At 29.0% G+C, this 15,516-nt stretch overlaps 2 protein-coding genes and 1 long non-coding RNA gene across 12 annotated transcripts in view; 1 reads left to right on the top strand and 2 right to left on the bottom strand.

Annotated features, from left to right (window-relative positions):
* The window catches only part of LOC119602781 (calcium/calmodulin-dependent protein kinase kinase 1), a 41,149-nt gene that overhangs the window by 10,563 nt on the left and 15,070 nt on the right, over positions 1-15,516 (bottom strand). For 6 of the 10 annotated variants that reach the window (XM_037954483.1, XM_037954486.1, XM_037954485.1 and 3 more), the window contains exon 2: positions 7,563-9,215. In XM_037954483.1, coding sequence (XP_037810411.1) covers positions 7,563-9,164 — 1,602 coding nt within the window. In that variant the 5' untranslated portion in view covers positions 9,165-9,215. The remainder of the gene's footprint in view (positions 1-7,562; positions 9,216-15,516) is intronic. The other 4 variants (XM_037954489.1, XM_037954488.1, XM_037954487.1 and 1 more) reach the window with 3 other exon arrangements.
* LOC119602785 lies at positions 4,350-5,829 on the bottom strand. The gene is made up of 3 exons (XR_005231368.1): positions 5,466-5,829; positions 5,255-5,400; positions 4,350-5,195 (listed from the first exon to the last, which is right to left on the bottom strand). It is a non-coding gene; the product is annotated as an uncharacterized LOC119602785 (long non-coding RNA).
* On the top strand, positions 10,268-11,893 carry LOC119602782. Its single transcript, XM_037954491.1, has one exon. The coding sequence runs from the start codon at positions 10,547-10,549 to the stop codon at positions 11,654-11,656; it is 1,110 nt and encodes a 369-aa protein (XP_037810419.1). The 5' UTR covers positions 10,268-10,546; the 3' UTR covers positions 11,657-11,893.

The raw sequence follows: 15,516 nt of genomic DNA, 5'->3' as shown, positions 1-15,516 counted from the left end.
CATGTTTATTACGGAATATTCAGTTCTACTCCAAATAGTACTTTAAAAATATTTGAGAATCTGATGAAATTATTTACATATCAGGTAAAATTAACATTATAAATAAATTATAATTTTATTTCAAATTATACAAATTGTGTTAACAAATATAAAAATTGTTATTTAATTAAAAAATAATGTTCAAATAGTTTAATAACCCACTGCATTGAAATCTAGTAGATTTCATTTGAAATCTTTCGTGAAATCTAGACCGTTTACATTTAATTTTTTTGACGTTTAGAAAGATTTTTTTTTTCTAACATTTCTCCAAATTGTGTTTGATATGGAAAATTGGAAGGAAATATGGGATATTTATTAAAATTTCATTTAATATAAAAAATATATAGATATTTAAATATGACATTACCCTCCAATTTAAATTAAATTTTCATTCATGTTTTCCAATTTATTAAAATTTTGTCGATATTTAAATTTTTTTGTATTTTTCTTGTGTAGCGTAGATTAGGAAGTAGAGTTTGTTTTTTATTTGAAATCTAGTTAAAATCAACAAGATTTGGATCGAAATCTCATAAGTACTAGATTTCGTTGTAGTATAAATGGGCTATTAATAATTAAAAAATGCATTTAGCGAAGATAATTTAATTTTGTCTATCCTGTCTGTTCTGTAAACCGAATTCGAATAAATTTCTCGTTTAAAAACGAATTCTCATAATTTTTCTCGTTTTAAAACCGTACACAAATCTAGTCAAAAGTAAATCGATTTTAATTTTATTAAAATAAATTAAATAATTATTATTTTTTTTTAATATAATTGTAACTTGATATAAATGCTATGGGCATTTTAAACTCTTTTTCATATAAAATATGATTATTTTTCTGAATTTTACGTTAAAATAAAAATTCGATTTGCAGAACACCAAATTCGGGTTTAAAAACTTCTCGGTTTTGAAACCGAATCGATTTACAGAACAGACATGTAAGTATAGGTAATTAATGTGTGAACGTATATGTTGAAAAATATCAAAAGCTGTTGGTGTAACCGAATTGGTTTTTCAAAAACCAACTTGTTTTTGATTCGGTGTAAATAGCATATTATTTTTCCCCCATATCTATATATATAAAAATTAATGTGTGTTTGTTTGTATGTATGCATGAATGTATGTATGTTTGTTTGAAGTCTATAGCCGCCTAAACGGCTAAACTAATTTTCTTGAAATTTTCAGAGTAGTTCCTGTATGCCTGGAAGGAAAATAGGTTACTTTTTATTTTGAAATTCCAAGTGGGCGAAGTGCCACACCCACTTACTAAATAACTATTAAAAATAGCATTTCTTGGCACGAACAACTTTGACACATATATATATGAATACTGGAAGAAAAATGGGCGAACTAGCATTAGTAGGTGGCACACCTACGCTTATATTGCTAGGCAATATCAAATGACGTATATTTGAAAAACTATAACAGCCAAAGTTCCCAAATTTTGTACGGTAAACATTAGTGTCAATATAAAATTTTTGTGCAATAATGGGCGGATAAGAAATAGTGGGCGTGTCATCCCTTATATAAAGTTTGTTCCAAAATTCGTATATCTGGAAAACTATAAAATTTGGAGTGCTCAAATTTCGTCGACCGACTTTGATATCAATATGAATATTTAAGAGAAATATGGACGGATTAGAAAAAGGAGCGTGGTATATAAATTAAATACAAAAATTCGTATATCGAGGAAACTATTGGAGCTAGAATGCTCAAATTTTGCAAAAACTAATTTTGACATTCATGTTAGTATTTGCCTAATAAATTAGCGGATCACGGGAACGTAATCCCTCCTATAAGAATTAAATAAATAAAAAAATTTTGCACGAACAATTTTGACGTTCGTGTTAACAATTGTCTAATAAATTGGCGGATAACGGGAGCGTGGTCCCTCCCATATGAATTAAATACAAAAATTCTTATATCTGGGAAACCATTATAGCTTGAATGCTCAAATTTTACACCAGCAGTACTGAAATCCATATGAAAAATTTGCGGAAAATAACCGGATTAACAATAGGGACATGAACCTCCCATATGAATTAAATGTTTATCAATTCTATAACAGGTTCCACTAGAACCTTAGCTACCGTAGTTTTAATGTTTTTACTATGGCTTTGAAATGTTAACAAGACAATTGTCTATGAAATTAATATCAGTGCCACCGTTTGCCGACTAAATTGCATGGGGTTTTTCCGTAAAATGTAAATATGAAAAATCGTAAAGGGGTTTTTATTGATATTGTTTCTAGGGTAGCGAATCACACTGGGTATAGCTAGTTATTAATATAGATAACTAATTTGTGTGTTCTCTATTTATATTATTTTTAAGACTGAAGCTATTAATATTTTTTATATTTTGATTTCAATTTAAGATTTTAAATAAAATAAGTGGAAAATCATTTATTATATTTATAGCACCATAACAAGGACATGTTTTAATTTTAATATCCATATTGGCCTAGTTTAAGACACGATGTTGGTTAAATTGTATATATTTAGTAAAACGCGAACTTTTTAAAAATTTATAAAAAAACTTTCTAAACCATGTCAAAAATATTTACCTAATTTTTATTGTATGGATTCTATTTAAACAGCTAGAAACAGAAGTATGTTATCAAATCAACATTTTTTCATAAATACCATTCGAATTTGGAACCAACTACCCTTACAACTACAAACTATCAGCAACGCAACGCGATTTAAAACTCAGATTTTTGCCTTTTTTAATGATTAAATATTGGTTGTTTTTGTGTTTTTATTTTATATTTTTAATTTTTTTTAATTTAACTTAACTTTCTTAATGTTTTTCATGTTCGATATGTTAGATACTTACTATATGTTTTTTTTATATGTTGAATGCTTCTTTATTTTTAAATTTTAATGTTCATGTTTAAGATGTAACAACTAATTCAATACTTTTATATAAGATAAAATCTTTGTATTGAATTATAAATCAAATAAATAAATAAATTAACAGATTTCACTGTAATTCTCTTAGCAATTAAAAACATAATGTAAAAAAAAACTCTAATAAATCAAATACGTATCTCAATAATGTGACAAATGTATCACAAGTTTATTATTCCGCTGAACGCGCTTTTGAATGATATTATTCATTATATAAGTTATTTTGGATGATAATATGAAAATAATATGAAAAAAACCTAAAAAATACCATTTGTAAAAACGGCTCAGCTCATGAACATTAGAGTGTCCCGAGGAACAGCCTCTTTAAGAATTTCATGTAGGAATACCACTCGATCGATGCGTATTAATAACATCGATTTTAAAAGTTAACATCGATTTTAAAAGTTGGGTGGTCACTTGACACGAAATTTCTCATATACAATTTTTGAAAATTTACCCAGTCGGATTTTGAGTTAACCTAAAACTAACTAATGGTTAACCACAAATGAGTCAGAGGTGACTTAAAAACTTACCATTTTGCTTATTAAAATCTATTAAATTTTTCAATGTAATGTCATAGGAACGAATCAGTACTCACTTACTTTACATCCTTTTCAGTTAACCATTACTGATAAGTAAGCTTTTGCTGCGTAAATAAAAGAGCACTATAAGTTAGCTATTAATTGACTAACTAATGATTAGGTTTTATGAATACCGCTATAATTTAAAAATTCATTTTATTTTACATATATTTTAAGTTGATGTTTTAATTTACAAATTCGTTTATTAATTATTATATACATATATATATAAAAATCAATGCATGTTTGTTTGTTTGTTTGTACATTAAAGGAGGCTAAACCACTAAAGAGATCTTCTTGAAATTTTCAGTGTATGTTCCCCTATATCTGGAAGGAACTATAGGCTTTTTATTTTTAAATTGCAACTGGGAGGGGTGCCACGCCCACTTCTTCAAAAGTCCAATATCTCGGAACATGATACAACTAGAGTCCTCAAATTTGTTATGGACAATTTTGACATCCATATGATAATTTGGTGGAAAAATTGGAGGACTAGCAATAGGGGGCATCCCCCATCTATTTATATAAAAATGAAGGTGTATATGTATGTTTGTTTGTTTGGACATTATAGACAGCTAAATGGCTGGACCGATTTTTCTGAAATTTTCACAGTGTCTTCTTTGGGTAATAAATTGGCGGACTACCAATGGAGGACATTGCTCCTCCCTTATGAATAAAATACACAAAAACTTTCATCAGGAGGCTTGGAACGCCCCATATGAATTAAATATATAAATTCGTATATCTGAGAAACTATTAGAGCTAAAATCCTTAATTTGGCGTTGTCGTTTGTCTGGGAAACTAGACCTAAAATCTTTAAATTTTCCACGAAGAAATTTAACATTTATTTGAACATGTTGAGGAAAATGGGCGGACCTTTATTAGAGGGGGTTTGAACCTCCCATATGAATTAAATAGAATTAAATGTGTGGGAAACTATTAGAGCAAAAATTCTTTGACATCAATGTGAACATTTTAGCAAATTGGCGGACTAGCAAATTGGAACCTCCCATATGAATTAAATACAAACATTTTACATGAAAAACTTTGTCATTCATGTGAACATTTAGTGAAAAATGGTCGAACCTAGAGGACCTAGGCATTTCCCATCTGGGAAAATATTATACTATTCAAATTTTTCATAGTTTACATTAAAATCTAAATTAACGTTTGGAAAAATTGGCGAACAATGATTTGCGTTTCATCCCCAATATGTAAAAAATATATATCTGGAAAACTATTATAGTTAGAATCTTCAAAATCGTAATGTGTTTTTTATTTACATTGCTTTTAGGGTAGCAAAGCACACTGTGTATAGCTAGTAACAATATAAAAGTCTTATACATTCTAAATATAATATACAAAAGTGTTTAATATACATACATATACAAATTTTTAATTCTAATCCCGCTAATTATCCATTAGAATTTCCTAATTCTTATTTCCTGAAGATTCTTTCTTTTTGTTTATTTATGAATCTATCAAATGAAACAGAAAAAATAATTGATAAATGCAAATAAAAAATAAATAAAATGTACATTTTTTTAAAATGTTTAATCGAAACTTTTCTCCATCGATATTTGATGCAATAATTAAATTAACTTAAAAAATCCATAAGCAATTTATGAAGTTGTCCTTTAAGTATAGATGACATACATAAAACGAGCCTAAAATATTTTATTTGAATTATATAAAAACCATTGCGATATAATTACAAAATACTTACATAAGCTGCACGATTAGTTTCATTTATTTTATTATTAATATCTGTTAAGTCACCGGCAGTCTGAATTGAGAAGACCTTTTCTCTTTCCCACACTTTATGTATGGCAAATGCTTCCATTATCACAGTGTTTTGTTAAACTGTAGTGGCTATATTTTCAATGAAACATTAGATTTATCAAATACCTTTAGAGCGATATTTCATATGTTAGTACCTGTCAACTCCTCCACGGAACTTTCTAGTTGATTAATATTCTAAATACAAAATTTCAATGTTAACATAAATACAACTAAAATTTAGTTCATTCTAAGATACCATTTCTCAAAATTTTTGTCCCGTTTCGTTGATTTTATTGAGTATTATTATGTATTAATTTTTAACGAATTATATTAACTTCATCTATGTTTAAATGTAAAAAATCCGAAAATTTCGCGAAAAATTAGAAAATGTATATTATTTTTATTGTTACAGAAAAATTTCTGATATGGAATTTAAAGCGTTTCTCAAGCACCTTTCTAATGATACCAATATTTCATATCTTTCCTTTGGAAAAAATCGTAAAAACTTCAAAAAAGGACCTTTTTATCCTTTGACCCAGCTTACAAAATATTGAAGCCAGGACAAACATTTTGAGAAATGATATCTTAGAATCAATTAAACTTTAATTTTAGTTGGGAACATTGCCACCGTATTTTTCCTCCATACAAACGGGGCCACCATAAGTATGTACATTAGGGTCGCCCCGTTTGTATGGAGGAAAAATACGGTGCTAATTGGTCAAATTTTTCTTCATACTGCTTTTTCCAGATTTGACAACATTGGGGTGTTTTTGTATTTTCTGTGAAATAAAAAATATTTTTTAACTGATTTATATATTTTATATTTTACAATTACTTACCATGTGGGATAAAATTTTCACCAAATTGGTGTCTCTTAATAGTTAAATTCTTGTTTTCCATAATATGAAATGTTTTGAAAAGAATATTGAAAATTGTATTTAAATTTTAATTTTTTTCAATATACACAATTTTTAATGGAAATATTGGAAGTTATTTCAATGTTAAAGAAATTTCTTTTTATTAATATATTTGTTAGTTACACATCGGTTTTGAGTAAGTAAATAGTCAACTTGATTTTGAACAATTTTTTTGCACATTTTTACAGCGTTAATTAACCCGAAATAGTTCTATTTTTGTAAACGAGGAATTTTGAGGAATGTAAATACTTAAACTAAAAAAACGAAGTTGTAAATTTGAGTATTGAAAATAAGAAATAAATTTAAAATAAAATAAATTTAAACAAAAAAGCGATTAAAAACTTGAAAAATGTATACAAATCAAATGTGAATTAAAAAATTGAAAAATGTTTTATATTTTTCCTAAAATGTTTAAGTGCGTTTTTATGCAACTATGTAGGTTTGGAGTGGTTGGAGTTCCAATACTTATACAAAAAATTCTACCAATACATTCTTAGGGCCAATCTTTAGTTGAAAGATTAGCGATTAAATTAAAGATGTTTTTGAGTACTCAATTAGTTAATTTTGTTTGCAAGTTTAAGCGCCCAATGGAGGTGGTTTAATCTTAACCACGAAATGCAAAAGTGTAAACAGCTGATGCAAAAAAATTAATAAAATCTTTATAAATATAAACATTAAAATGTTCTTTTTATTGATTAGTATAAATTATGGACACTTCAAAATACATTTTTTGTTTTTAATTTAAGTTTTCATATTAAATTTACAATTGTCTTCTTCTTTTTTATAAAATATGCATTGTTTTGATAACAAACAGTGACATTTTCTGTTGTTTTGTATGGCAACACTGCGAAGTTTAATCTTGTACTCAAAAACATCAAAGGGGATTAACATAAGATTAAATTTATTTTTAGATTAACTAATCTGATTATTAATTGGCATTTGATTACCATCTCAAAAACCCGCTCTTAGAGTTAGGTACTGAATTACAATTCCTTTAGGTACCAACTGATAAGCCCCAATTTCTTTATATTCTTTGCTACAGGGTTTCTAAGTAAAAACAAATACATATTCTTGTTCATATAAAACTATTGAAAAATTTTCAAGTAAAACAAACGATTGAAAAAGAAAATGATTGAATAAAAATCATATATCAGGATAATTATATGTATTTGAAAATAAACATTATTTTGATGATTTTTATCAACAAATGAAAGTTTATTTTCAACAATAAAGATATGTATTTATATGATAAAAAAATTTAAATAAGAAGTTTTCTGGTCCTTGGTATGAATATGAAAATATTATATAAAACTTATTCTAAGATCGGTTATTTACCTGTCCTATTTGATCCATTAATTTGTATTGATTCAATTGAAGAAAACTGCCGCTTTGCTCAATTGAAATACGCCTTGACTCTCGCAGTGGTGGTCTTCGTCTGTTTGACCTAGGACTACTGTACGGGCTAGCATACGGACTATATGGGACATTCGGATATATGGGTCGAGATTCTAGGGATTGAGATTTTAAAGCTATTCCAGTCTTTTGTGATGATAATGACGATGATCTAGTAATCACAACACCTTCATCGTCAATGTTTTCATCATCATCATTGTGATACGTTGGATCAATAACATCAGTATTTGCTTTCCTCGAGCGAGTACCAAGTTCATCTTCATGATTTGACAATTGTGAACTCTTCTGCCTATGGTCTTTGGAATGATGACTTTCCCTCTGATTTTGTTTATATAGAAGGTTGTGCTCATCAATTTCTGGCAGTTGAAAAAATATATGCTCATCATCATCGTCTGTTTCAGGGTAAAGAATGGATGGTGAATCTTGTACAATTTCAAGCGATTGGGATTTTAAAAATGAGGACTGTCTTTTACTTTGGCTCTTTGAAGCTGAATTAGTGCAATAGGAGGAGTTATTTGTATTTGTTATTTGAAAAAGCAATCGAGAGGACAAAGCATTGGTTAATTCGTTAGCAAAATTTTCACTTTCAGATTGGTAATTATTATGGCTGTGGTTGTGATGGTGGTGGATGTGGAGGTGGTTGTGATGAAAATGGTTAAATGTATTGCAAGCATGCAATGGTAGAACGGTTATATATGGGGATTGACATGCATGTTTTAATGTCATTTGATTATTGATTGCCGGAGTACTAATACTAGAGTTAGACACTTGAACGGCATCCGTGTTCTTATTAGTAAAACAATGTGCTATATTTTTACCTCGAATTTCAGCGTCTTCATCCAGCCTTTGCTTAATGCATGGCTCTTTTTTGTCTTTTTCCGGTTTATATTCGTCCGAGTCTCTTGCTTTGGTAGTGTTTAGGCCAGCTAAAGGAATCACAGCGGAAGAATCACAAGATGTAAAAGTGGAATTAGTTTTGTACGTAGACGGTGACGAATTAATATAATCTGTTTTGTTGGTTCTAGATTTTTCAGGCACATTTTCTTTTAAAACTTCATCGGAAAAGGCCTGATTCAATTTTATGTCTTCTAATTGCCCAGGAAGTACATAAATGTCTTGATTTTGGTCAAAAGAAGTTTTATCACAACCATTTCGTAACTGTTCCACTGAATCATTTTTGTCATTGTCGTCATGTTGTTCAATGTTAGATGATGTGTTATCAACATCATCCATATGTGCGTGCATTGATCTTGTGCTTTTGGGAACCGATTCTGGTGATCTTCGGCGTAAACTTTCAATATTTGAACCACTTAAGGGCACTTTGTCACCTAAATGTAAATTTTGTTCATCCTGACAAGTTTGGCGTTGATGTGAGCATTTTTTGTCGATGACGCCTAAATTCGACATAATTGTTTTTGATGTCCTATTGCTGTTGCCGCCAACTGATTCATAAATTGAAGCCGAGCCATCCTGGTGTTGCAATTCACCTGTTATTTCATGTTGGCCATGCAAATGATCATCCATTGTATTTTAAAGGCAATCCAATAACAATATTTTTATCATGATTGTTGTGTACTAAAAATACAGAAACAGAAAATAACTGTTTTATTTAGAATTATAATTTCTTTAAAATCAGATCAAAGAAGAAGCTGATAGAATTAAGATCACACTTTTAATCTGGTACTTATACATATTTATTCCCTATACCAGAATTGTGCAGAGGGTTAATCAATTCGGATTTTGTTTCTCGGCATATCGACCTCAGAACGAAAATCTAAAGATTAATAGATTTTACATATTTATGTCCTATTCCGAGGGTTCGGTTGTATGGGGGTTAGGTGAAATATTAGATAGAATAAGAGTCAATAGGTTAAGTCTAAAATAAGATTTCTAAATATTTTTTTAATAAACTAAACCTTTATATGGACTCTAAGCCAGATGGGCGTAATTTAATCGTCTCGAAAAACGTTTCAGGGTAATCAAATATTTTAATTCTCTATGAGACTGTAGGAATAAAAAGACCGCCCAAATTAAAGAGAAGAAATAATTAAAAGAGTATCAAATGGTCTCAGAGTTTTCTCTCTAAATCGCAACACAACCTAGAGCAATATTTTTGGCACTACTGTATGTAAGTTTGTATTTAGGGATATTCTCAAAATTCCAACTAAATTCTATGAATTCTTTTGTTTATTCTAGAGTTTTTTTACAATCATTTAAAATCTTTTAAAATCGTTTATAAAATTCATAAAAATTTCACCTAAATTGATTTATAAGCTAACAAATTATAAAATTTATTGGAATGCGTTGTGTGCCCCCGTTAGGATAGTAGTTAGCGTTGTAGTATGTCATACCGGAGGTCGTGGTTTCGATTCCCACCAAAGACACTGGTAAAGGAACGCACAACGGACCTGTTGGATGCCTACGTGTTTCCAAATGTTTTTTTGCAATAAATATGAAAAAATCATAAAAACCTTAAAAATACAACAACTTGACTACCTTAATGATCATTTACTTCAAGACTATCGTAATTTAACTTATAAATTTACTAACGATAATTGTTTAACGTTTTACAAAAACGGGGGGTATATTTTATTTATAACAAATAATTTTTAAATGTGTTAGTATTCGATTGTTGTTTACTTTGAGAAGAACCAAACAAAAGAATTTTCCATCTGGAGATAAAGAGACCACAAAGTGTACAATAAACAAACTAAAAGAAAAACAATTCTAATTTTAGAACTCGAAGAGAAACGATTTGAGCAACATGTTGATGACGATCATTTCAATGATCGCCAGTGTGAACTAAACAAAATGTTCTTTAGTTTAATTTTTGTCGCCAAATAGTAGACAGTGGAAAATATTAAAAAAATTATTTTATTTGCTGGCTTGGAAGAAATTGCATCATTATGGTTTTTCGAAAATATTATCATTTTCATATAGTTGTGTTTGTCGCTTTTATTTCACAAATCAATGGAGACATAAATTCTTCAAATCCTATAAGACCAACCATACTTTTAGGGGCTCCAGCCCAAGTTATAAATGGTGAACACATTTCATTGGACTTTTATGCAGCTGTAGAATTGAGTGATTGTGCAAAAAATGATTTGCAGACATTACTTCACAATTTTCTAGAGAATTTGCAGAAAAATCTTTCTACGTCATCAATTCTCAATACGGTGGTGGCCAAACCAATAGACATTGAAATGAATCGATATCAACTAGGAAAATTAAATGATTTGGCTGATTACTTTCAACATTCATCAGATACTGCGGGCCGATTTGCACAAAAAGCTGAAAATTTTTTCGAAACATCCAAGAATGAGAGTCACTCGTTGCTGCTTAAATTACGACAATTGCCATCGGCTCAACGTTTTCTGCCCACTGCTGTGAAAATGCGATTAACAGATTATTTTGCTGAAATGGAGTTTTTTCACGTTATGTTTTCAGAAATTATCGATGAGGCTCTTGAGTACATTGTGGATACTTTACGATCGATTCAAAGAACCTTTTTACGCTACGCCGATATTCAGAGGGATACATTACGCACTTGGAATTTCAAATCTGACGAATGGTGCTGTAATACTTACATGGATTTTCTGCAACAGTGGTCGGCGCACATTTTCAAGTGTGCTGCCAGTAATAATCTCCATGTTGCATACGATGTTTATGCCACTACTGAAACATCCACCAAATACATTATGCGTCAACTGGAGTTTCGTATACAACGTTTGTACAATTGTTTCATTTTTGGCAACTACGAACTGAGATGCCAATTTTTACGCAAACCAGAAATTGATTTTGAAAAACTTTTCGCTAAACTTGACGAATTGCAACAATATTTCGATATAAAAATAAAGGGCGGACGCGTTTCAAATAATCGTTCTGGTCGACGTCGACGCCAGCAAGATGAAACTAATAACATCTACGACAAATGCATACCATATGGATTTCCAGATATCCAAATGACAACTAGTTTAAAAACATGTTTTTATTTTCCAAATTCAAATCAAGTTTAAAGAAAATACATACGCTCAAAAGTTCGTAAGTAAATGGTCATATTAAAGATGAAGATCTGCTTCTGACCTATGATTATGATATTATGTATAATTTTGACTCTATCCATCCTAATATTTATGTATGAATGTATTGTGTGTAAATAATGAAATAATAAATTCAAATTCAACAGTATATAAATTGGAAAAAAATAAATATAAACAAACAAAATTATCATCTGTTGTATTTTCCCAATTTAATTAGCTTGTTATTATTTTTATTCTCCTTAATTGTACTGTACATCTTGATGATTATAAATTATATTGATACATACACAACTGAATCTTATAACTAGTTCTTAAGATCACATAAATCTAGATTAAATATGAATTGTTTTGCAATTTGTTTAAAAAATACAGAATTTTATCCGTTTCCCCTCTAGAATTGTTCTTTGTGTTGTAAAACTTTGTTATGCAAGAAATTAGGCTGATTAGATAACGTTAATAGGTGTCACAAAGGCACTGAAGTTTTAAGGTGATCTTACAGAGTGATGCATTTTTATTAGTGTATTAGTCCTTTAACCAAGATATATTTAAATTAAAACAGTCCAATGTCGTACCTTGTACGAATCTTTCGTTGTTTCGCACCACGAAATTATTTCGTAATATATACGAAATTGTACGAAATATTTTAGTATAATGCAAAATAATATTGGAAAAATTTATTTAAATAAATTGAAAAAAGGGAATTTTGAATAAATATGGTAAAATTTACGAAATATTAATTTATGCAAACATTTTTTTCATTTTAAAATAATTTTTCTAATTTTAGTTAAAAATTATTCTCCACACGAATTTTTAATTTTTTTATGAAAATAGTTCGTGAATTATATTATATTTTTCTTAATTTCTATAAAAATTTTTGTAGTTTTATTTAGCGATAATATAATTAATATCATTATGTTTAATATCGCTAAAATTTAAGAAAAAAGTATTACGAAAGGTTTTCGTACTTTTTCAGAAGGGGACCTTATATGGGGGGTAGGGTCATTTATGTGCCGATCCTAAAAAAATATGTAGAGAGGTTTTGGCTCGTAAGAAACTTACTTATAACGAATTTCATCGCTATACTCGAATTTTTAGGGCAGTAATGAGGGTTAAAGTAATTTTCTGAAGGGGATCTTATATTGGGGTTAGGGTCATTCATGGGCCACAGTTTATGGGTTAAGATTGAATAAATTGATTTGAATAAAACTTCAGGGAAATATTTTGTATTATCTGGACTATAATATTCTGGAAATGTACATATGTATATATACAATTTAAAATGTATTACAGAAAAGAATTAAGTCTTTTTCTTTAAAATATTACAAAAAAATATGTATATGTACTAAAGTTGTTGAGAATGCCAGTTTAGCGAAAGCGAATAATAAATTTTATTTCTTGCGAATGCGAATGCAAATAATACAATTCAAATTAATTTAAAACTGGAACAACATTATTACTTCATAATACATAACTATAGTACAAATACAGCTCAAGGAATTTTAATTTTCATTTATTTATTCTAATTTCCTTTTGTTTTCTTAGAAATAGTATTCGTTAAAATTTAGCGAATGCAAAAGTGAATGCGAATGTAAAAAAGTAGGCGAATAATTCGCATATGCGAAAGCGAGCATTCGTTATATCCCTTATATGTACATATATATGTGTGTACAATGTACGTAAATGTAAAAGCTACAGCTGAACTATATTGTCCAATTCAAAATCGATGTCGTAGCCATAGAGTATATAGAGCGGAAACTCTGCTGTCAAGGACCTAAGTCTGTTGTCAAAAACCTAAGTCGATTGTATGTAGTAGTAAAAAAACTTATGGTAGTATTAGTATATTCCCGATATTTGAAATAACCCAACAAACACATAATTAAACGTTTCAAAAATGTTATTATTTTTTTTTTTATATTAAACATTAACTGTTCTTTAAAAGAGAAACTGATTTAACATTTACATTCGATTTAGAGTTTTAAAATTTAAAAATATTTTGATTTACAACCTTTCTAGACTTTACATGAACACTCTGTGTTTGCTGGGTAACGACATTTCAATTTATTATTCTGACATTTTCACCACAATAATTTTTTATTTAGAGGGTGTGCCAAATGATAGCAAAGTTCTATGGTGGATTGTAATTTTCCAATGGTGGGAACAGTTTTACATTTTGCTGTGCCAAACGATATCTTTTTTGATTACATTAAATTTTTACAATTTTCACTAATTTCGCAAGAAACTCTGCATTTATTTTAATAAATGAAACACTTTTATTGATTTTTTTATTATTATAATAAATTTCTACAATAACAAATGTATTTATAAACTAATATTACAAAATATTTTATTTTTTGTATTTTCAAATTTTTCTTTTCATTTGTCAAAAATTTATATAGCCCTATGAGCTAGAAAAATTTTATTTTAGTGCACTAATTTTTAACTATCACTAATTATTAGTGGTAGTTCAAAATTATTCACTACTTTTATTTATGTTTAGTGATGAATTGAAAAATATAAGCCTCATTCAATAATAGTGATAGTGGTATTTAAAATTTTTAACTAAAAATAGTTAAAATATTTGTTTTTACAGCCTAGTGAAATAATATTTTCTACACTAAATTAATAGTTCAAAAAATATTCCTGCACTGCAATTAATTTAATTCTCTGAGGACGGTTTATCATTCCGCTAAGAAAAAAATCGTTATACTTGAGCAGAAGGCAAAAGTTTTGAAATTTAGGTGTTTCAACCATTTCTTTTTAAACCATGAGATGTTGTTGGGGTAACTGCATATGTAGGGTCTATCATAGTGCCATCGCTAACAAAATCTGTATTTTCCATTTTAATAGATGTATCTTTTAAAAAATTGAATCATTTATTGTCTTACAAATTCTTTCAATTATATAAAAAAAAATAGTGCAAAGAAAATTATTGAAGCCTTTTGTTAGTAACTGTTCAAATTTTTAACTATTTGAGTGTAGTGCTTTTTTCTACAGTATCACTCAATTGAGTTATAGTTAAAAAAATAAAATTATCACTAAAAAATGTTAGTGCTAAAAATATAAGCTTCACTACCACTAAGCTCGAGAAAATTAGTGAAAAATATATTTTTTGAAATAATATTTAGTGCTAGTTAAATATTGATTTAACTAATAATTTAGTGCACTACCCCCATCTCTGATTTAGGGTTTACTCTGACCAGACCACAGTGTATCCACTGATTACGCATGTAGGTGCTATTGCCGAATCACACAGTCGTGGTTGAAAACTAAAGTGATGCTTTTGCATCTCGGTAGTTAAGCAATGGTCAGAGATTAGGTAGCTCGAGTACATGAGCAAAGGTTATGGAGCACAAAGTGGTGGTGGTGAGTCGTCTAACAAGCTTGCCCAGTGGTCGTATAAGGCCAACACGACAGGTGTTCACGTAAAGCATATTCACTTATGTATCTGTTATCTTTTCGGCAACAGCACCGAACTTATCCAGAAATATAGATTTAATTTTGTGTTCAAACCACAGCCATCCCGAAGGGACCACTGTAATAACCGGGACAAGACAAACAAGTAAGAAAGTATAGTCGGGCGTGGCCGACCATATGATACCCTACACCAGTTATGAATATTAAATGTGATTTATTTTTCATAATAAAGCATTTATCTTCAATATTCCCTTGTTCCGATACATTTAAGCAATTATGAATGAAAAACTAATTTTCTGAAAGAGGCTTTATATTGGGGCTAGGGGCAAATATGGACCAAGCCCGATAAAATTTTGTGAATATATTTATATTTACATAATATTTTATTATGCTGAATTTCATCGCGATATTTGTGTTTATAA

The sequence above is a fragment of the Lucilia sericata genome, unplaced genomic scaffold (genome assembly GCF_015586225.1).
Source record: "Lucilia sericata isolate MDLA Ls3-8-SP2 unplaced genomic scaffold, ASM1558622v1 Contig000252F_arrow, whole genome shotgun sequence".
Classification (NCBI taxonomy): domain Eukaryota; kingdom Metazoa; phylum Arthropoda; class Insecta; order Diptera; family Calliphoridae; genus Lucilia; species Lucilia sericata.
This window is presented reverse-complemented; position numbering and strand designations above follow the sequence as displayed.